This window comes from Dendropsophus ebraccatus, chromosome 4 (assembly GCF_027789765.1).
Source record: "Dendropsophus ebraccatus isolate aDenEbr1 chromosome 4, aDenEbr1.pat, whole genome shotgun sequence".
Classification (NCBI taxonomy): Eukaryota; Metazoa; Chordata; class Amphibia; order Anura; family Hylidae; genus Dendropsophus; species Dendropsophus ebraccatus.
The window spans coordinates 10,086,755-10,108,482 of record NC_091457.1 but is presented as its reverse complement, the minus strand read 5'-3'; the positions used below and the strand labels follow the sequence as shown (position 1 = coordinate 10,108,482).

The window sequence follows — 21,728 nt, the reverse complement described above, 5'->3', positions numbered from 1 at the left end:
CATATACATATTATATATATATATATATATATATATATATATATATATATATATATATATATAAAAATTACAACTACCCTAAATTTCCCAGAATGCATTGCTTTGCTTGACTCCCCTCTCACAGCACTTCTGCTAGCTGCGGCAGAACATCGCATGACACAAGAAAAGCTGCTGTATTCATCCTTTGTCTACTCCTCTGCCCATGCCATTGTTCAGCACAAGGCAGTATGCTGTAAACACACGTTATTCTTTGCTAAATGTCTCAATAAAGATATAAATATATATGACAGGGAGATGGCTGAAGTAGCTGACATCACCCAGATGGCGGATAAGATCCAGCCACGCCTTCAGAGAGGGAGGAGCCAGGGAGCTGGAGACAACACCACACTGATAATGAGAGGACTTCACAACTTCCTGTAAGAGGTGAATCAAGCAAAAACCAGCACCGTAAAGCCCCTATTACACGGGGCCATATTGAGGAGCTCCTCGTTCCCCGATCGCTTCCGGCGCTATTACACGCATCGGCAGAGAGTGGGTAAGTGCGGGGGGGAGCTGCATGGTCCCTCACTATAGCAACCTAGGGGACCCCCCAATGTTATGACATACTGTAATCTCTATAAAACTTGTCGGTCACCCCTACAGGCATTCTATACAAGCACGCATGGGATGTTTTGGGAAGCCAGAGCGCCCCCTATAGCATAGTGCCAGCCAATGTGTCCTCACCATTATAGAGGAGGCTCCTGCAAAAGTTATGTCACAAACTCTTGAGACGTTGGTCACATGACATCACAACAAACATTTACCACCGATCCCCTGGGTTTGTTGTACGATCAGTCCCAGTATGCTCTGGCTGGCTCCAGGTGGACAGCTAATCGTGGATCACAGGAATAAATCTAGGACACAGCGGTGCAGCCAGCAGGGGGCGCAAAGAGGATTTCTCTCCAATAATTAAAACTTTTCCAGCAAACAAGTAACAAACAAGAACCTAATCCGAACAAAGACAAAGAGTGGGTTCACACTATGGAATCCACGCGGATAAGTTCCGGCGGATTCCGTCACTCGTACCAGCTCGCATCTCTGGCCGTGCCATAGACCACTCTATGGTCGGGCAGATTCCGCCGTCTGCTGAAACAGACATGCCAATTCTTTGGGCGGACAGCGAAATCGGGCCGGCCATAGAATGATGTCTATGGCACGGGCGGAGATGCGCGACGCCACGAGCGGGTACAGGCAACGGAATCTGCTGGGACTTCTCTACGCGGATTCCGTAGTGTGAACCCACCAAAAGAGAGTGGAGGAAGAGTAAGAAGAAGGGGGAGAAAGAGAAGGAGAAAAGAAGAAGAGGGAGGGGGAGGAAGAGGAGGAGAAGGGCAGGAAGAGGAAGAGATGGACGAGGGAGGAGAAGGAAAGAAGAAGAGGAAAAAAGAAGAGGGTAGAGGAAGAAGAGGAGAAGTAGTAGGAAAGAAAAAGACTGAAAAAAAGAAGAGGAGGAGAAAGAGAAGGAGGAGGAAAGAGGAAGAGTGAGGAGAAATAAGGGAAGTAGGAGGAAAGAAGAAGGGGAGGAGGAAATGAGGAGAAAAGAAAAGGAAAGAGGAGAGCTGATGAAGGAGAGGAGGAAGAGAAAGAGGAAAGCAGGAGGAGGAAAGAAGAGGAGGAGGAGGAAAAAAAGGAAAGAAGAGCAGGAAGAAGGGGAGGGTTACATGCCAAACAGCCATAGGGGAGGAGAATAAAATAAATTACTGAAATGGTGATTATGAAGGATCCTGGTGCTTGATTCTGGTCTGAGCTGCAAGATCACCCCAAGATATAAAACTTACCAATATGGTGGACTTACTACACGGCCGGCTCCAGGGTTTTGTGGGCCCTTGGGTGAAAGAGCCTCAGCGGGGCCCCCTTGTGGAGCCCTCTTATAGATGCCCCCCTCTGCCACACAAACATCTTAGGTACTTCAGCACCTTCCTCTATAAGGGCGGGTTCAGACTACGGAATCCTTGCGGATAAATTCCGCCGAATTCCATCACTAGACCCCTCTTTGTGGCTTTTAAGTTATTTCTTTTCTTTGTGCCTTATTCTGTGGTTGGGATCCCATCTGTAGCTGTGCCCCCTCTTACTGTGCATATCAGTAGTTAGGCCTCCTTTCTGCCCCCACTTGTAGGTGAGCCCTTCAGGCTTCAATCTGTAGTAGGGCCTCTCTATGTGCAAAAAGAACCTTGCCCTTATGAACTGTGCCACTGCTCCCCCACAATAAACGCTCCCTGCCCCCCAATAATCTGTGCCACTGCCCCCCAATAAACTCTCACTGCTCCCCAATAATCTGTGCCACTGCCCCCCCAATAAACTCTCACTGCCCCCCAACATGTGCCACTGCCCCCCCCAATAATCTGTGCCACTGCCCCCCCAATAAACTCTCACTGCCCCCCAACATGTGCCACTGCCCCCCCCCCAATAATCTGTGCCACTGCCCCCCCAATAAACTCTCACTGCCCCCTAAATAAATTGTGCCATCATCCCCATAAATCAGTGTTTCCCAACCAGTTGCTCGACAGTTGTTGCCAAACTAAAACTCCCATCATGTCCTGCCAGCAGTGGATGATGGAAGTTGTAGTTTTGCAGCAATTGGAGAGTCACATGGTCTCTAAACACCCCAAAAAACACTGCCACCCTTCCCCTTTGTACAATTACCATCATCTGGCCTGGGAAAGCAGCCCTAGCGGGACTGGGCCCCTAGGGATGCTGTGGCTGCGGCACTTGCCCAGGCAATCCGGGTGCTGACGCTGGGCCTGACTTACTAGGCTTTACCCCTGACAGGAATCAAGGGCACTTTATAAATAAATAATAATAAATAATAATAATAATACAGGAGGTTGTGTAGTCCTCTCAGTGGACCAGTGAGGTGTTGTCTCAGCATCTTCTCCCTCTCTCTGGAGACAACTCATCATCCTCTGATGTCACATAAGGCTTGGCTGGATCATGTTGCTGAGCTCTAGCCCCGCCCCCGAGTGATGTCACCATCCGTTCAGCCCCTCCAGCCTACATTACCATCTCTCTGTCATATATATATACACACACATATATCTATATATCTTTTTATTGGAACATGTAGGGAAGAATGGGGAGTGATTACGGCTGATGATGAGACGTAGACAAGACGAATACACGTAAAACAGGAGAACTCTTTAGAACTCTTATGAACGGTCCGGATCACCTCTCATCAAAAAAAAAAAAAAAGCAATTGTTTATTTTACAAATTTTTTTTATAAAAATACTAAACCAAAAAGAACACAAAAGGGCAGAAAAATACGATCTGAGGAACGGTGCAGGTCAGGTGATCAGAAAATGGTGAACGTCTGGTCACTGCAACACTGTATAAGGGAATTGTAGCGATTTACACCTGCAGATAAGCCCCACCCCCGCGGAGCAGCCTGTACTCTGTGAATGAGTTACTTATATAAGACATTACATAGTGCAGCCAGCGCAGGATATACAGCAGCTATACCGCCCTGCTGAGAAGAATACTGAGAATAATGGAGGCACCAGTACAATGGATTTACAGGCAGAGAGTAACACAGCGCCACCTACTGGTGCACAGAGAAAATAACACTCAGACTCCAAGATTTATAATCCATAGAAAAATATTTCACTATATATTAGACCCAAACACAAAAGATGCAGAGATGGCGCCAGCTCTCACCCATAGCAGCCGGGAGTCAGTATCATGGATGGTATATTACTTCACACCTGCAAATTCTGCAATGGATTACATTGAAATTTGCACCAGAAACTGACATTTTGCAAATTAAAATTTTTTGAAAAATGTGCATAATTCCCTCTATGCGTGGACGTGCTGTAACCTACAGGGACCTATACAGGCACAGGTGCACAGATCATATAGGCCTGACTTAGTCCTGCCCTTCTCCCCATGTTAGAAGGTGGGGACAATATGCAGCACCACCCTGACACCTCAATGATTTTAGGCTTGGGCCCCTCTCTTTTCTATGTCCGCCGCCAGTATACAAATGCTAGATTACCCATCAGACAAGATTGGAGCCTTCACTCCAGGAAGACAGGCCTAAAAAAATATTCATATATATATATATATATATATATATATAGAAAAGTTCATGAAATTCCTTTAATCTGGAATCTGATAATCCGGCACCTGTTCCCAGTTTATATTTCAGCTCCGGATTACTGGATTTATATTGTAGCGTCTCTGTATGGATAAATTAGATTTCTTATTCCGGTAGGTCAGGGATGGGGAAGCTGTGTCCCATCGGTTGTTGCAGAACTACAATTCCCATCATGCCAGAACAGTTGTATTTTTCCAGCAGCTGGAGGGATGCAGCCTTTGGCTCTCCGGGCATGATGGGAATTGTAGTTCTGTAACAGCCAGAGGGCAGAAGCTGCAGTAGATGTTTATTAACAATAAATCCACAGCGCCACCTGCTGGCTGACGTAAGGAATGCAGTGATTGGGATAGATGATTTATCAGCCCAGTCTTATAATGGAGGTGTCAATCAGAAATCACAGCAGTCAGCAGATCCGTGGTCACCGATGTCTCAGGAATCCTCTATGAGGGCTTTAATATCTTTCTTTAGAGTTTCTGACAGCGTCTGATCGGCTTCACCCAATACCACCATAAAGCTGTTCACCTATAAGGAATAAATGGACGCCAGGTCACAGCGGGGCACGACCCGTGGACAGGACCATGTGGATTATATGAGAACACTCACAGACGTGGCATATAGTGGCAGCAGGCTCTGCAGCGCACACAGGCTCCGCCCCTCTGTGATGTCACCGTTCTTAATGGCCTCCAGTATATTCTCCTAAAGACAATAAGACATCAATAAGGAATCACTGATCTGTAATACCAGGCAAGGCCTATGGACAACGGTGGCGCTGTTTTACATAAACAAGGTCTTACTGCAGAGCTGTAGGCCAGGGGTAGGGAACCTTGGGTGTCCACCTGTTGCAAAACTACAACTCCCATCATGCCTGGACAGCCAAAGCTAAAGCTTTGGCTGTCCAGGCATGATGGGAGTTGTAGTTTTGCAGTAGCTGGAGAGCCATACTCCAGGTGTAATAGTCCCCAGTATGGCCGCCCTGCTACAGGGTTTTCACCTTTGACAGCTGAGATAAGATGTTAGAGAGGAATTCGCAGCAGACGTCCTTCAGGATCTGTAGGTGGAAATCCTCCTGAGATCCGGTGTCCTGCGGCTCCTCCCCATCACACCGCGCCCCGTCCTGCGGCTTCTTCTGACAGATCACCAGGTTCTCCAGGATCCGGGTCAGAGCCCCGATCAGAGAGAGATCTGGGGGAAGAGACACATGAGGAGCGCTCTCATATCAGGTCAGCGCTCTATGTATCTATGTCTATGTATCCAAGGATCGTAGTATCTAAATAGCTCTCTATCAGTCTCCCTAGGTATCTAAGCATCTCTGTACCAGTCTCTCTAGGTATCTAAGCATCTCTCTCCCAGTCTCTCTAGGTATCTAAGCATCTCTCTCCCAGTCTTTCTAGGTATCTAAGCATCTCTGTACCAGTCTTTCTAGGTATCTAAGCATCTCTCCCAGTCTCTCTAGGTATCTAAGCATCTCTCTCCCAGTCTCTCTAGGTATCTAAGCATCTCTCTCCCAGTCTTTCTAGGTATCTAAGCATCTCTCCCAGTCTCTCTAGGTATCTAAGCATCTCTCTAGGTATCTAAGCATCTCTCTCCCAGTCTTTCTAGGTATCTAAGCATCTCTCTCCCAGTCCCTCTGGGTATCTAAGCGTATCTCAGTGATTACAATGATGCTGTCACACATACAGTAGGCTCCATCATACCGGTGATACTCACTTTTCCTGATCCTGGTGTACTCCTGTTCGGTCTGCGATGTGAACATGACGGACATGACGGCGAGGACGGAGCACAGGACGGTCTTCTGCTCTTGTACGATGAGGGGAGGGTCGTCCGGCTGACACAAGTCCCGGCACATCAGATCATACAGGAACTGCCAGGTCTGCTGCCCGTCCTCTGGGGACTGTACTGGGGGGAGAGGGCACCGGGTATATGTGATACATAATGTGTGCTGTACTGGGGGGAGAGGGCACCGGGTATATGTGATGCATAATGTCTGCTGTACTGGGGGGAGAGGGCACCGGGTATATGTGATACATAATGTCTGCTGTACTGGGGGGAGAGGGCACCGGGTATATGTGATACATAGAGTAATGTCTGCTGTACTGGGGGGAGAGGGCACCGGGTATATGTGATACATAGAGTAATGTCTGCTGTACTGGGGGGAGAGGGCACCGGGTATATGTGATACATAGAGTAATGTCTGCTGTACTGGGGGGAGAGGGCACCGGGTATATGTGATACATAGAGTAATGTCTGCTGTACTGGGGGGAGAGGGCACCGGGTATATGTGATAGATAGAGTAATGTCTGCTGTACTGGGGGGAGAGGGCACCGGGTATATGTGATACATAATGTCTGCTGTACTGGGGGGAGGGGGCACCGGGTATATGTGATACATAGAGTAATGTCTGCTGTACTGGGGGGAGAGGGCACCGGGTATATGTGATACATAGAGTAATGTCTGCTGTACTGGGGGGAGAGGGCTCCGGGTATATGTGATACATAATGTCTGCTGTACTGGGGGGAGGGGGCACCGGGTATATGTGATACATAGAGTAATGTCTGCTGTACTGGGGGGAGAGGGCACCGGGTATATGTGATACATAGAGTAATGTCTGCTGTACTGGGGGGAGGGGGCACCGGGTATATGTGATACATAATGTCTGCTGTACTGGGGGGAGGGGGCACCGGGTATATGTGATACATAGAGTAATGTCTGCTGTACTGGGGGGAGAGGGCACCGGGTATATGTGATACATAGAGTAATGTCTGCTGTACTGGGGGGAGAGGGCACCGGGTATATGTGATACATAATGTCTGCTGTACTGGGGGAGAGGGCACCGGGTATATGTGATACATAGAGTAATGTCTGCTGTACTGGGGGGAGAGGGCACCGGGTATATGTGATACATAGAGTAATGTCTGCTGTACTGGGGGAGAGGGCACCGGGTATATGTGATACATAGAGTAATGTCTGCTGTACTGGGGTGAGAGGGCACCGGGTATATGTGATACATAATGTCTGCTGTACTGGGGGGAGGGGGCACCGGGTATATGTGATACATAATGTCTGCTGTACTGGGGGGAGAGGGCACCGGGTATATGTGATACATAGAGTAATGTCTGCTGTACTGGGGGGAGGGGGCACCGGGTATATGTGATACATAATGTCTGCTGTACTGGGGGGAGGGGGCACCGGGTATATGTGATACATAATGTCTGCTGTACTGGGGGGAGAGGGCACCGGGTATATGTGATACATAGAGTAATGTCTGCTGTACTGGGGGGAGAGGGCACCGGGTATATGTGATACATAATGTCTGCTGTACTGGGGGAGAGGGCACCGGGTATATGTGATACATAGAGTAATGTCTGCTGTACTGGGAGGAGAGGGCACCGGGTATATGTGATACATAGAGTAATGTCTGCTGTACTGGGGGGAGAGGGCACCGGGTATATGTGATACATAGAGTAATGTCTGCTGTACTGGGGTGAGAGGGCACCGGGTATATGTGATACATAATGTCTGCTGTACTGGGGGGAGAGGGCACCGGGTATATGTGATACATAGAGTAATGTCTGCTGTACTGGGGGGAGAGGGCACCGGGTATATGTGATACATAGAGTAATGTCTGCTGTACTGGGGGGAGGGGGCACCGGGTATATGTGATACATAATGTCTGCTGTACTGGGGGGAGAGGGCACCGGGTATATGTGATACATAGAGTAATGTCTGCTGTACTGGGGGGAGAGGGCACCGGGTATATGTGATACATAGAGTAATGGCTGCTGTACTGGGGGAGAGGGCACCGGGTATATGTGATACATAATGTCTGCTGTACTGGGGGGAGAGGGCACCGGGTATATGTGATACATAATGTCTGCTGTACTGGGGGGAGAGGGCACCGGGTATATGTGATACATAGAGTAATGTGGACACCAGCACTATAAACACCACCTGGCAGGCGCGGGGGATGGGGGTTGGTACTTTGGGGCCCTTGAGCCTCATGTTACATCTCTGGGAGAACTTAGAAACTGGGAGAAGATGGGGAGCAGGAGGCTGAGATCATGTACAAGGACGGCATGGAGGAGGTGAGTGTTATATCATAAAGAGGTTTTGGGGTGTATACAGTGTATATATATCTGTAGCATTAACCCCTTATATACTGTAGAGGTTACCTATAGACTGGATGCCCTCGTCCACCGTGGTCACCAGCTGCAGGATGTGCATATAGACATCCAGACCTTCAGGACTGTCATACCTGCAAAACACCAGCAACACCGCTGGGTAATGTAGAGAGAGAGGGGGGGGGGATGAGAGAAAAAGAGGAGGGTGCAGGGTCACAGACAGACACAGGGGGCAGCACTGAGGGGAACCAGCACTGACTTGAGCTGCTTTGCAGCCTCCAGCAGGGAGGGCACCAGTCCGGGCACCGCAGTCTTCTCCTCTTCACTATCAGTGACGGGTGTTGAGGGCGGCTGGCTCCCGGCCTTCACCCAGTTGATCATCAGGTCTTCATCTACATCAAACAGCTTGTCCACCAGCTCCCCGACCTTTACCAGAAGGTCACCTGGAGAGCAAAGTACAGAAGCCTGTGACCCCACAACTACACCCTCATCTCTGTAAGTGAACACCTGTGCCAATTTCCCAATGGAGGCATCACAGGCATCACTCGCCTACACGCGGCACCCAGCTCACCTATACACAGCACACCTACACACGCAAATTCTACGCACTACTCACCTATACACACTACACCTACACGACACATAGCTCCTCTACATGGCACACCTACACACTGCACACGTACACATGCCACACAGCTCACCGACACACCTATGGACTGCATACTGCTCGCCTACACACATACACACTGCACACGTACACATGCCACACAGCTCACCGACACACCTATGCACTGCACACTGCTCGCCTACACACATACACACTGCACACATACACATGCCACACAGCTCACCGACACACCTATGCACTGCACACTGCTCGCCTACACACATACACACGCCTCACAGCTCGCTTAGACAAGACACAGAAACACTCATCCACATGCACCCAGATCCCCGGCTCTCATCCATTACCGTTGGTGGAGCTGCTCATGATGAAGCAGAGGTTGTCTCGGACAGTCGGCCTTTTCTTGATCCTTTCCAACCATAAACTCATCACATCCACCTGAGATATACAGGTCAGCAGCAGCCTGGAGCAGAGGACGGGACAGACGGGGAATATGAGAAACCCTACAGCACTGATGATATATACCCATCAGCCATAACAACGACACCACCTAATATATTATGTGCCCCCCCAAGAGTGTTGTGACCCATCAAGGCAAAGACCCCACAAGACCTCTGTGTATCTGCTCCAGGAGCGCTCCTCACATGTTACAGGATACACCGGGGATATTACCACAATGTCTGGGAGACCACCTGTCAGTGCCGCTGCCCACCTGGTAGTTTCCAGCAGAGTCGGGGGGTCCGTATCACACATCATGAGCAGCAGAATCTCTCTACAACATGAAGGGAACATCAGTCACAACAACCAGCACTAAACACCAATTACTGTCTGTGTGCAGAATAGTGAGTGCAGCTCTGGGGTATAATACAGGATGTAACTCAGGATCAGTACAGGATCAGTAATGTAATGTATGTACACAGTGACCCCACCAGCAGAATAGTGAGTGCAGCTCTGGAGTATAATACAGGATGTAACTCAGGATCAGTAATGTAATGTATGTACACAGTGACCCCCACCAGCAGAATAGTGAGTGCAGCTCTGGAGTATAATACAGGATGGAACTCAGATCAGTAATGTAATGTATGTACACCGTGACCCCACCAGCAGAATAGTGAGTGCAGCTCTGAGGTATAATACAGGATGTAACTCAGGATCAGTAATGTAATGTAATGTATGTACACAGTGACCTCACCAGCAGAATAGTGAGTGCAGCTCTGAGGTATAATACAGGATGGAACTCAGGATCAGTAATATATGTACACAGTGACCTCACCAGCAGAATAGTGAGTGCAGCTCTGAAGTATAATACAGGATGTAACTCAGGATCAGTAATGTAATGTATGTACACAGTGACTCCACCAGCAGAATAGTGAGTGCAGCTCTGCAGTATAATACAGGATGTAACTCAGGATCAGTAATGTATGTACACAGTGACCCCACCAGCAGTATAGTGAGTGAAGCTCTGGAGTATAATACAGAATGTAACTCAGGACCAATAATGTAATGTATGTACACAGTGACCCCACCAGCAGAATAGTGAGCGCAGCTCTGGTGTATAATACAGGATGTAACTCAGGATCAAAACAGGATGTTATTACCCCAGGTCCTCGTTGTTACTGATGGCTATACACGTCTCCTGGAAGCAGGCCATGTTACCCAGAATCCCCACGCAGATTTCCTGCACACAAGAGACATGCTACAGGATGAGTCCCAGGACACTTCAGATATAACAGAATAGCAGATGTGATCTGATAATCCGGCGTCTCCATAACTCACCGTCAGTCGGTTGCATTTTGACTTTGAGATGACGCCTAAGAAAATGTCCGGTGCCTTAAACTCCTTTAGGAATAGCGCCACCTCCTGGAAATATACAGAATAGTCAATCTATATGAAGGACACGTTCACACATGGCAGATCTGCTGCACATATTTCTTCCATTACATCTATCTGCAGAGTGTGAATGGAGCCCTACCACTAGGGGCCGGGTTCTATATACAGCATCGATCTAAACAAGAGCCGTACACAGCTGTATACAGAGCAGGATACACACACACGTATATAGATCACAGACCTGCAGATTATTACAGACCCCAGAGATGGATTTGGGGAGCGGTCGCAGATCTTACCGAACGCCGATCCTAATCGCAAAAACAATATTGACAATGAAATCCCAAAAGGTTAATCCCAAGGTGACATTTACTACCCTGTGGTTACAGGTTGGCATCGGAGAGCAGGAAAATCCCAGACAGCCCAATAGAAAGAGACTTCAATGACCTTCACAGAGAAGCATAAGTGGCCCCCTCATATACGGGAATAGTTCAGCAGAGTGGTGTTTACTGCTCACGTTGTGCCCTGTGTGGTCAGTGGCCGTCATCTACCAATGTAACTGCGGCAGTTGTCTCCTGAAATCAGTATTCCCCGGCCGGATTCCCCGTCACTGCGGGTGCAGCTGCGGTCCACACACAGACATACCTGCTCAGCCAATCAATGGCTACAACAGTGACCCGCCTCCATCTGTGATTGGCTGGGCAGGAGGCAGCAGGTGGGATCCACCATGCTAGGTAATTAGGTAGGGGAGTACAGATTTTTTTTTTCCAGCTATATAAACATTCTGTTTGAAAGTGAGGAGGACAGCAGGTGAAGCCCAGCGCAGCTCAGCAGTGTTCACTCAGGCTTGGTACCATCTGGCAATTTGCAACTATAACAATATCTACGTAGTTACTGTGGTAACTTTATACACTGACATAGATAGTGTGAGGGGTGTAACAATTTCAGCTGCAGGGGGTGCGGTTGCAGTCAGGGACCCTGTGTAGGGAACTAATACTATATAGCGGTGCAGAGGGGGGTCTTACTGCTATATGACTGCACCAATGGGGCCTAATTACTATATGGTGGCAAAAAGGGGTCCTAACTACTATATGTAAGCACAGAGGGGGCCCTACTTCTATATGTAAGCACTAGGGATGCACCGAATAATCGATACTACTATCGATTTCCGGGGCAAAAAAACGGTTCGGTACCAGGATTTCCTGGTATCAATACTTTATGTTAAACTACAAAATAGCGTAGTTTAACATAGAGTATAGTGCAGAGAACATGACAGGCAGCTACCCGAGCGCCTGTCATGTTCTCTTGGTGCCACCCCGGGACACCGCTTGGCCGGGGACACGTGTGTGTGTCACTGCGGGGCTGGGTAGCTGCGATAGTGCAGAGGTCCTATGGGATAAGATGAGGAGCAGCACAAGCTTCCCCCCTCCACAGGCACCAAGCATGAGACACAGCTGGGCCCGGTGAGTGTCTGACAAGGGCCGAGAGGTGCGCGGGGTCCCGGTCAGTATAGCATTGCATAGCTTGGACTTCCATAGGTCAGAGCAGGGTCGGCAGCAGGAGAGGGAAGAGAGCGGCTGAGAGCTGCACGGTCCGGGAGAGGAGAAGGCTGGAGGAGAGGGAGGCGAGGAGGAGATCTGACAGGAGGTAGCCGTGAGGCCGGGCCGTCAGGACATCCCCGGGGCCGGCATCAGCAATGTGGGGGGTGAACAAAAGGTCGGCCCGGCTTCGACTGTGAAGGGAAGGGGCAGGGGGGCTGTAGCCTGCAGATTACTCTGCCGCCCGAATCCAGCTGGAATAGTGAAACTACCATCATCCCCCTAATAGCTGGAATGTGTGTGTTACATGACTACAACCCCCATCATCACTGATAGCTGGAATGTGTGTGTTACATGACAACCGCCATCATCACTGATAGCTGGAATGTGTGTGTTACATGACAACCCCCATCGTCCCTTGATAGCTAGAATGTGTGTGTTACATGACTACAACCCCCATCATCACTGATAGCTAGAATGTGTGTGTTTACTGTGTTACATGACAACAACCCCCATCATCACTGATAGCTGGAATGTGTGTTACATGACAACAAACCCCATCATCACTGATAGCTGGAATGTGTGCGTTACATGACTACAGTCCCCATCATCCCCCTGATAGCTGGTGTGTGCTACATGACTACAGTCCCCATCATCCCCCTGATAGCTGGTGTGTGTTACATGACTACAGTCCCCATCATCCCCCTGATAGCTGGTGTGTGTTACATGACTACAGTCCTTATCATTCCCGATAGCTGGTGTGTGTTACATGACTACAGTCCTCATCATCCCCCTGATAGCTGGTGTGTGTTACATTACTACAGTCCCCATCATCCCCCTGATAGCTGAAGTGTTATTGTGCATATTATAAGATTATCACCTTCCAGATCACACACGGTAAATGGTGCAAGCGCAGAAACCACCAAATTCACTACCACGTGGAAACATGGTACTAAATAAAACTACAGATCACCCCACAGCCATACAGGCTAAAAGATAAAAAAGTGTTAGGAGTCAAAATAGGGCAATTTTTAAAGAATATTTATTTTAAATAATGGAAACTTTATTTTTAAAGTAATATGGACTGTACGGACCTGACATTTGGGGGTTGGGGGGGCATCTCTATTCTTGTGGGGGGGGGGGGGGGTTAAGTATAATTTATTAAGTATCGAATTGGTATCGAGCATTGAAAAAAAAGGTTGGTATTGGTATCAAACTCAAAATTCTGGTATCCTGACAACACTAGTAAGCACAGAGGGGGCCTAACTACTATATGGAAGCACAGAAGGGGGCCTACTGCTATATGAGGGCACAGAGGGGACCTAACTTCTATATGGGAGCACAGAGGGGGCCCTGCTTCTATATGAGGGCACAGAGGGGACCTAACTACCATATGGCAGCACAGAGAGGGCCTAACTACTATATGCAAGCACAGAGGGGGCCCTACTTCTATATGTAAGCACAGAGGTGAACTAACTACTATATATAAGCACAGAGGGGGCCTAACTACTATATATAAGCACAGAGGGGGCCTAACTACTATATATAAGCACAGAGGGGGCCTAACTACTATATGTAAGCACAGAGGGGGGCCTACTTCTATATGTAAGCACAGAGGGGGCCCTACTTCTATATGTAAGCACAGAGGGGGCCTAACTACTATATTGAAGCACAAAGGGGGCCCTAACTACTATATTGAAGCACAGAGGGGGCCTAACTACTATACGTAAGCACAGAGGGGGGGCCTACTTCTATATGTAAGCACAGAGGGGGCCCTACTTCTATATGTAAGCACAGAGGGGGCCCTACTTCTATATGTAAGCACAGAGGGGGCCTAACTACTATATTGAAGCACAAAGTTGGCCCTACTGCTATATGGGAGCCCAGAGGGGGCCTAGGTTCTGTATGAGGACACAGTGGAACCTAAGTACTATATGGGGCACAGAGGGACCTCATTACTATGTGAGGGCACATCCTTACCACTACATGGGGAAATTAGAGGACCTCACTGCTACACTGGGGCACAGAGGGGCCTTACTACTATGTGACTAGTGATTTCATCAGGGAACCACCAAGATATGCAGGTAAGAAGAAGTAAAATGCACACCAGCATGGACAATTCAAAGAAACCTAATTGCACTGTATACACACAAGCCATCACCGCCAGAAAATTGCTCTAAAGTCTTGCCCACTAGGTGTCTTACTTCTCTACAATCTGCTGTTCACTGCCTGTTGGTAGGCTCAGTCCCAATCTAGTAACAGACAGACCAGGACAGAACACAGGAAGTGGGGTGGGACTTAGATGCTTAATGTACACCCCCCTTGCTGTTTCTTTCCTTTCTACCCACATAGCAGATTACAAAGCTAGTGCATCAGTAACCCGCTCTCCCCCTATGTGCAATTTATAGTGCTTTACTGTATTTATCATCCCAGCACAGTCCTCCCTTGTGTCTCCATACCTCATTCATAGACATGTCCCAGACTTTACATATGTCATTCTCTATGTCCTCGTCCAGCTCCGGCTCAGTTTCATCATCGGGCTGTGATCCTTCTTTCTCCGTGACGAGCTGAAGGGAACAACAATCAATGTATCATTTCTGGCTGTTAGAGATACATTAATCATATCTAATATTTAAAGGTTCTTTGATGTCATCACCTCGATGAGACGGGTCAGCGTGCTGAAGAACCAGTGTTTGCTGTACACAGTGCTCCCTATGGAATCTTCTGCCTGTCCCTCCTCATCATCACTGGTTGGGGGGGACGGGTTCCGATCCATATCACAGAGCGGCTCTGGGTGACTCGGGCTGGAGTCGTCCTTTTCTGGAGAAAAAAACAATAAGCAGAATAGTGAGTGCAGCTCTGCAGTATAATACAGGATGTAACTTAGGATCAGTAATGTAATGTATGTACACAGTGACCCCACCAGCAGAATAGTGAGTGCAGCTCTGGAGTATAATACAGGATCAGTACAGGATCAGTAATGTAATGTATGTACACAGTGACCCCACCAGCAGAATAGTGAGTGCAGCTCTGGAGTATAATTATATGCAGGGATCTTGAGTTCCTTCTCCTTTAATGTCCCTATATATAATGATCTATGATAATTCCAGGGTCGGATCAGCAGATACTTAATACTTTGCACTTTATCGCCTGACATTTCACTTTGGCTCGGAGATAAACAAAAACAAGAAAATCCCTGAATAACAGCACAAAACAATAACAAAGCAGAAGAGGACGTTCACCAGGAGTCGGCCGCCCGCCCCTCCCCATACGGTATATAACACAGACATATGAAGGGGGCTTTATAAATGCGCTGGAGAAGAGGCGTCCTCTCACCCACCGGTCCTGCAACAGTAAGTTATTTTTTAGTTTTTTAGGGTGACTCTCATTCCAAATAATCTCCCTCCATGTTAAAGGGGTAATATTCCACTCAAAACATAACTTTTGATATGTTGCTGCCCATGGTGAGACTTACAATTCCTTCTATACTTGTTATTATCTACTCAGTCTCCTTCCTCCAGTTCTCAGCTGCTGCTTTCTCCTGAAAACACAAATATCTGTGAGTGAGCTTTTCTCCCTGTCTCCCCCTCCTCCTTTCTAAGGGCCCTATTACACCAACAGATTACCGGACAGATTTTTTTGAGCCAAAGCCAGGAATGGATTATAAACAGAGAACAGGTCATGAAGGAAAGACTGAGAGTTCTCCTCCCTTCAAATCCATTCCTGGCTTTGGCTTAAAAAAAATCTGTCAGATAATCTGTTGGTGTAATAGGGGCCTAAAACAGTTTATAATATCATGTCCCTGACTGGCTGTATCTGCAACTTTGTAGCTTCTTTGTAATGCTGGAAGGGTTAATCTGAGGTCAAGTTGCTAATGAACTCATTGTTATTGATCCTTCCAGCATTTAAAAAAAAAAGCTACAATGTGGCAGATAAACCCTGCCAAAGACTGCCAGAGGCCAGAGACTTGTTTACATAAGCCGTCTCAGAAGGGAGGGAGGAGGAGGGGGAGACAGAAAGAAAAACTCACACAGATTTTTTTTGTCTTCAGCAGAAAGCATCAGCTCAGAACTTGGGGAAGGAGACTGGATAGATAATAACAAGTATGGAAGGAATTCTTAGTCTCACCATGGGCAGCAACACATCAAAAGTTATGATGATTAGGTAGACTGGGTGGGGGAGCACTCCGACATCAATACTCATGCACCTGGGCTCTAAATTGAAGACAACAGTATCTTGAGCTTACTGTCATGGGCTAGAGGTGGTGCTCCGATATAGAAATGAGATATAACGGAAGACATAGATCCGGCACTCACCGTTCCGAAGCCAGGTCCGGTTTAATGTCAATGCATATTCATGAGATGCAGGGAGGGGAGGTGAAGGAGCAGGCACACTCTCACTAGATGACTACGCACGTTTCACGCTTAGCAGCTGTAACTCAGGATCAGTAATGTATGTACACAGTGACCCCACCAGCAGACCAGTGAGTGCAGCTCTGGGGTATAATACAGGATGTAACTCAGGGTTAGTAATGTAATGTATGTACACAGTGACCCCCACCAGCAGAACAGTGAGTGCAGCTCTGGAGTATAATACAGGATGTAACTCAGGATCAGTAATGTAATGTATGTACACAGTGACCCCGCCAGCAGAATAGTGAGTGCAGCTCTGGAGTATAATACAGGATGTAACTCAGGATTGGTAATGTATTTGCAGTGACTGATACATTATGTACATTGTATACTTCAGCAGGTTTGTGTTACGCCACACAGACCGACACTACCATGAAGCCCGTATTCTGTGCCGTGTTGCTCGCTATTATCCTACGTCCTGCAGAATGTAGACCTTATGGTCAGGGACACGGGGATGGAGATGAAGGTGAGTCAAGGACGGTGATAGAATGTGAACAGTGAGAATGTATAAGCAGATGACTGTGGAGCGCTCAGTAGGTGGCGGTATATCACATCACCCATTCACACAGTCACATTATTTCTTAGGAGACTATGGTCCGCCACCTGGAGGGAGACGCGGCCGGGGAAACCAGAACGCACAAGGGGATATCCTTGGCCAGCTGGGTGGACTGGCAGAGAAATTTGGCTTAGGAGGAGGCGGCGGCGGGCTAGGAGGCCTAGGAGATATCGCCCAGAAGGTTCTTGGTTCAGGGAACGGTCAATGTCCACTGGCCGGACTGGCCGAGAAGTTTGGCTTATCGGGGTTACTGGGCGGTGGGGGCGGTAATAAGGGCTCGCTACTAGGAGGCCTAATGGACAAGTTTGGCGGGAAAGGACAGAAGCCTTCTGGAGGAAGATCTGGAGGACGATCTGGAGGGCAACGTGGAGGAAAGCGCAAGAAGGGTGGATCTTATGGTCAAGAAGCCGAGTCGGATTACGGTGGAGGCCAGGAGGACTACGGCAGAGCTGGTAGAAATGGATACGGTGGTGGAAGACAGGGCCGACCGTCTGGATACAGGAGGTAAATGAAACGGCACAGCCCAAGACCTGTTATACCGTAGACGTCCAATACCCCCCTGTAAGGCATCCTGCCTCGGCTGGGACATCTTTGTTGTAGATCTGAGCAGTAGTTTTCTCATTGTAGAGATAAAGTTTTTAAAGCAAAGCTCTATGGGAAAATGTATGTAAATTAGCTCTCCTCCTCAGCTCTTTAGTGCCACCTACTGGAGGGAGTGATGCTCTAAGTCAATGTCCAAGTCCTTAGATATCGTAAAATAATCAGATTAAAAAATATCAGAAAATAACCTGATGGGATGTGGTCAAAAAAGGTTCTGGGATAAGACCCAATCCTCCTTCCCCTTCACAAAAAATGGAGATCGTACTGGTCTGTAAGGCAACTGGCTGAAAATTTGGTCATATACATGAGATGAACTTTGGATAAATCTTTAGGTGGGACTCTGTATGTGTATGGGGGTCTCCCAAATGTACCCCAATAGCAGATATAATGAGCATGATTTTGGCAAGGTGGGCTTCAGCTTGCATGATATTTTGTTCTAGTGGGACATCAAGTTTTTTCTGAAATTTAAAGGGGTACGCCATATTTTTTCTGGAGTGCCCCTTTAAGTCATGACAATTGATACACAGCCTGAGAGTAAAGTGACATAATTCCACATTTATCACCACAGGCAAAATGAAGACTATGAGGACAATTAGAAGAATCCAGAGAGGAGGCAAGTCAGGGATCAATCCTAAGGATCCTCTCCGACCCCCAAATAAAGAGGAACACAATATATATGGCAAATGCTGCAAAAACCTGATAACAGTTCAATAAAGAGATAAAATAACCAGAAGATGAGACACACAATGTTTACTATGATGAAATGTTATCTGGGTGATGTAACCGTAACCGAGTATCCGGCCTGAGCGGGACATATCGCTGATCACCTGATCGTCTCGCTACAGCCTCGGAGTAGGCGGTGTGATGGGATATATCACTGGGTATATAGAGTGATGGGATATATGTCTGGTTATATAGAGTAATGGGATATATCACTGGTTATATAGAGTGATGGGATATATCACTGGTTATATAGAGTGATGGGATATATCACTGGGTATATAGAGTGATGGGATATATCACTGGGTATATAGAGTGATGGGATATATCACTGGTTATAGAGTGATGGGATATATCACTGGTTATATAGAGTGATGGGATATATCACTGGGTATATAGAGTGATGGGATATATCACTGGTTATAGAGTGATGGGATATATCACTGGGTATATAGAGTGATGGGATATATCACTGGGTATATAGAGTGATGGGATATATCACTGGTTATATAGAGTGATGGGATATATCAATGGGTATATAGAGTGATGGGATATATCACTGGTTATAGAGTGATGGGATATATCACTGGTTATATAGAGTGATGGGATATATCACTGGTTATATAGAGTGATGGGATATATCACTGGGTATATAGAGTGATGGGATATATCACTGGTTATAGAGAGTGATGGGATATATCACTGGTTATAGAGTGATGGGATATATCACTGGTTATATAGAGTGATGGGATATATCACTGGGTATATAGAGTGATGGGATATATCACTGGTTATAGAGTGATGGGATATATCACTGGGTATATAGAGTGATGGGATATATCACTGGGTATATAGAGTGATGGGATATATCACTGGTTATATAGAGTGATGGGATATATCAATGGGTATATAGAGTGATGGGATATATCACTGGTTATAGAGTGATGGGATATATCACTGGTTATATAGAGTGATGGGATATATCACTGGTTATATAGAGTGATGGGATATATCACTGGGTATATAGAGTGATGGGATATATCACTGGTTATAGAGTGATGGGATATATCACTGGTTATATAGAGTGATGGGATATATTACTGGTTATAGAGTGATGGGATATATCACTGGGTATATAGAGTGATGGGATATATCACTGGGTATATAGAGTGATGGGATATATCACTGGGTATATAGAGTGATGGGATATATCACTGGTTATATAGAGTGATGGGATATATCACTGGTTATATAGAGTGATGGGATATATCACTGGTTATATAGAGTGATGGGATATATCACTAGGTAACGTCTTCTTCTCTATATGATCATAGGGGTCCGACCTATAGGAAGGAGAATGAAGGGCTATAGCCCTGGTCTGTGTATACCTCGCTGCATTCATGGATTCTTTATAGGCCTCTCCTATAGCCAAAGTATAAAACCTGCAGCTGACTATCTCCTATTATCTATCTATCTATCTCCTATCTATCTCCTATCTATCTCCTATCTATCTATCTCCTGTCTATCTGTAATAAGCTGTAGTATACAGAAAGCTTGATCCTGTTTTAGCCCCACAACACCTGGAGAGCCACAGCATAGACATGCTGGGACTTGTAGTTCCACAGTGGCAGGCCAGTCACAGCCATTCTGGATTCTCCTTCATACACAATAAGCCTCAACAGAAAACCCGGGGAAGACGTTCCCAGCAAAATACAACGTCCCCTCCAATACAGAGAGAGCAAAGTCCCATCCCCCAGTACATTACCAAGCTGGGAATTCTCCCATTGAGAAATATCTGGACTGGTGGCCGGAGACTTCCCAGCACCAGTAACATCACAGGACACAATGTACCCAACACTACACAACCCTATATACAGTACACTGGCAAACACTATTACAATACTCCACATTACAACCTAGGGTCTACAGACATGATCCTCTCCTCATCAGGCTGACAGAAGGAGAAAGAAAAGACAAAAAAGAGGACAGTGGAATCCACCAAAACATAGAATGGGCGGAGAAGTGCACGTCTGTGAGCAGAGGGTGATCCGCCCAGACTTCTCAGTGTGAACATACCCTCACTCCCTGCAGTGTCATCTGTTTCATCCTGGCTCCTCCACCCACCATTAGGGTCTATTCACACGTCAGTATATTTTTCCAATCCGCAAATTTCAGTCAGTATACAATCCGCAAATTCAGTCCGTATTGCATCCGTATTGCATCCGTATTGCATCCGTATTGCTTCAGTAAAATACAGACCCCATAGAGTTGTATTGGATGTGTCAGTTACTGTCCGTACTAGGGTCTGTCCTTTTTTTTTTGCGGAACGGATTGCAGCCCAGTACACAACACGGATGTGTGTATAGGTCCATTGAAATACATTGGTCCTATATTATTGCGGATCCGCAATTGCGGACAGGAACAGGATGTGTGAATAGGGCCTTACTGTATCTGGGTCATGTGATCTCTGATCAGCCACCACCATGACTTTCAGATTTCTTCAACCGCATTCTCTTTTTTTTTTTAAACCTCCTTTCAATTCCATGATGCATCAGCACGGCATCACATGACCAGCTAGGGACGGTACTAACTCTACCTGCTGGGATTACAGTGTAATAATTCTCGTCTATATATATATATATATATATATATATCGCTAAGAGGCTATAAGAAAAACAGTCAGGGAGGCTGTACTGTAATCAAATCCATTCTAACTGTGACAGGAAGAAGAGCACAGAAACACATTACATTTCCAGGGGGGTCACCATGAGATCACATGACCTAAGGAAGGAAAGGATTCTGGGAATGATCAGATAAAAAAAAAAAAATTAAAAATAAAATAAAAGTGGAGGACATGTATTCAGGAAAGAGACTTCTCCTCCTGGTTTTATATCCAATAATTGTAATTTAAAAGCTGAAGGTCTGAACATCCTACTCATAATCCGATTCCGCAACTAATGCCTGAAATTGGGGCAAACAATTGGATAACATTACCTGACGGGTGTCCTGATAGTGAATCCTGGTGTAGGTTTACACCCCTTGTATCCGCCGGACTTCGGGATGACACTGATCCCAAACATCAAACACTTCTATGGTACCGGCCTGACATTTACTTTAATAAAAGCTTATTACACACCAACACGGCCAACAGGAAGAAGGCTTCTATAAAACTCCTATATGTGACCAGGAGCCGAATAAATAA

The 21,728-nt window shown here is 46.9% G+C and overlaps 2 protein-coding genes across 6 annotated transcripts in view; one reads left to right on the top strand and one right to left on the bottom strand.

Annotated features, from left to right (window-relative positions):
* Positions 1-3,096: 3,096 nt before the first annotated feature.
* Positions 3,097-21,728, bottom strand: part of SAAL1 (serum amyloid A like 1) — a 53,190-nt gene continuing 34,558 nt past the window's right edge. For all 4 annotated transcript variants that reach the window (XM_069965127.1, XM_069965124.1, XM_069965126.1 and 1 more), the window contains 12 exons: positions 14,895-15,058; positions 14,698-14,805; positions 10,650-10,733; positions 10,472-10,551; positions 9,586-9,645; positions 9,221-9,336; positions 8,508-8,691; positions 8,300-8,382; positions 5,838-6,026; positions 5,122-5,312; positions 4,734-4,826; positions 3,097-4,652 (listed from right to left, as the gene is read on the bottom strand). In XM_069965127.1, coding sequence (XP_069821228.1) covers positions 4,560-4,652; positions 4,734-4,826; positions 5,122-5,312; positions 5,838-6,026; positions 8,300-8,382; positions 8,508-8,691; positions 9,221-9,336; positions 9,586-9,645; positions 10,472-10,551; positions 10,650-10,733; positions 14,698-14,805; positions 14,895-15,014 — 1,401 coding nt within the window. In that variant the 5' untranslated portion in view covers positions 15,015-15,058 and the 3' untranslated portion in view covers positions 3,097-4,559. The remainder of the gene's footprint in view (positions 4,653-4,733; positions 4,827-5,121; positions 5,313-5,837; positions 6,027-8,299; positions 8,383-8,507; positions 8,692-9,220; positions 9,337-9,585; positions 9,646-10,471; positions 10,552-10,649; positions 10,734-14,697; positions 14,806-14,894; positions 15,059-21,728) is intronic.
* Positions 5,249-18,531, top strand: LOC138787861 (uncharacterized). Of its 2 annotated transcripts, none has more exons than XM_069965130.1 (5): positions 5,249-5,350; positions 15,349-15,591; positions 16,991-17,116; positions 17,236-17,710; positions 18,375-18,531. In XM_069965130.1, exons 3-5 carry the CDS (start codon positions 17,023-17,025, stop codon positions 18,400-18,402), a joined length of 597 nt encoding a protein of 198 aa, XP_069821231.1. In that variant the 5' UTR covers positions 5,249-5,350; positions 15,349-15,591; positions 16,991-17,022; the 3' UTR covers positions 18,403-18,531. The 2 variants fall into 2 exon arrangements, with proteins under 2 accessions (XP_069821231.1, XP_069821230.1); XM_069965129.1 differs by having other exon boundaries at positions 5,250-5,350; positions 16,988-17,116.

What these genes read in the sequence shown, in the direction of transcription:
- LOC138787861 (XM_069965130.1), top strand. Translation starts at nt 17,023, where the DNA reads ATGAAGCCCGTATTCTGTGCCGTGTTGCTCGCTATTATCCTACGTCCT. An exon ending in ACACGGGGATGGAGATGAAG is followed by an intron (nt 17,117 to 17,235) that starts GTGAGTCAAGGA and finishes ATTATTTCTTAG; the next exon opens with GAGACTATGGTCCGCCACCT. An exon ending in CGACCGTCTGGATACAGGAG is followed by an intron (nt 17,711 to 18,374) that starts GTAAATGAAACG and finishes TTATCACCACAG; the next exon opens with GCAAAATGAAGACTATGAGG.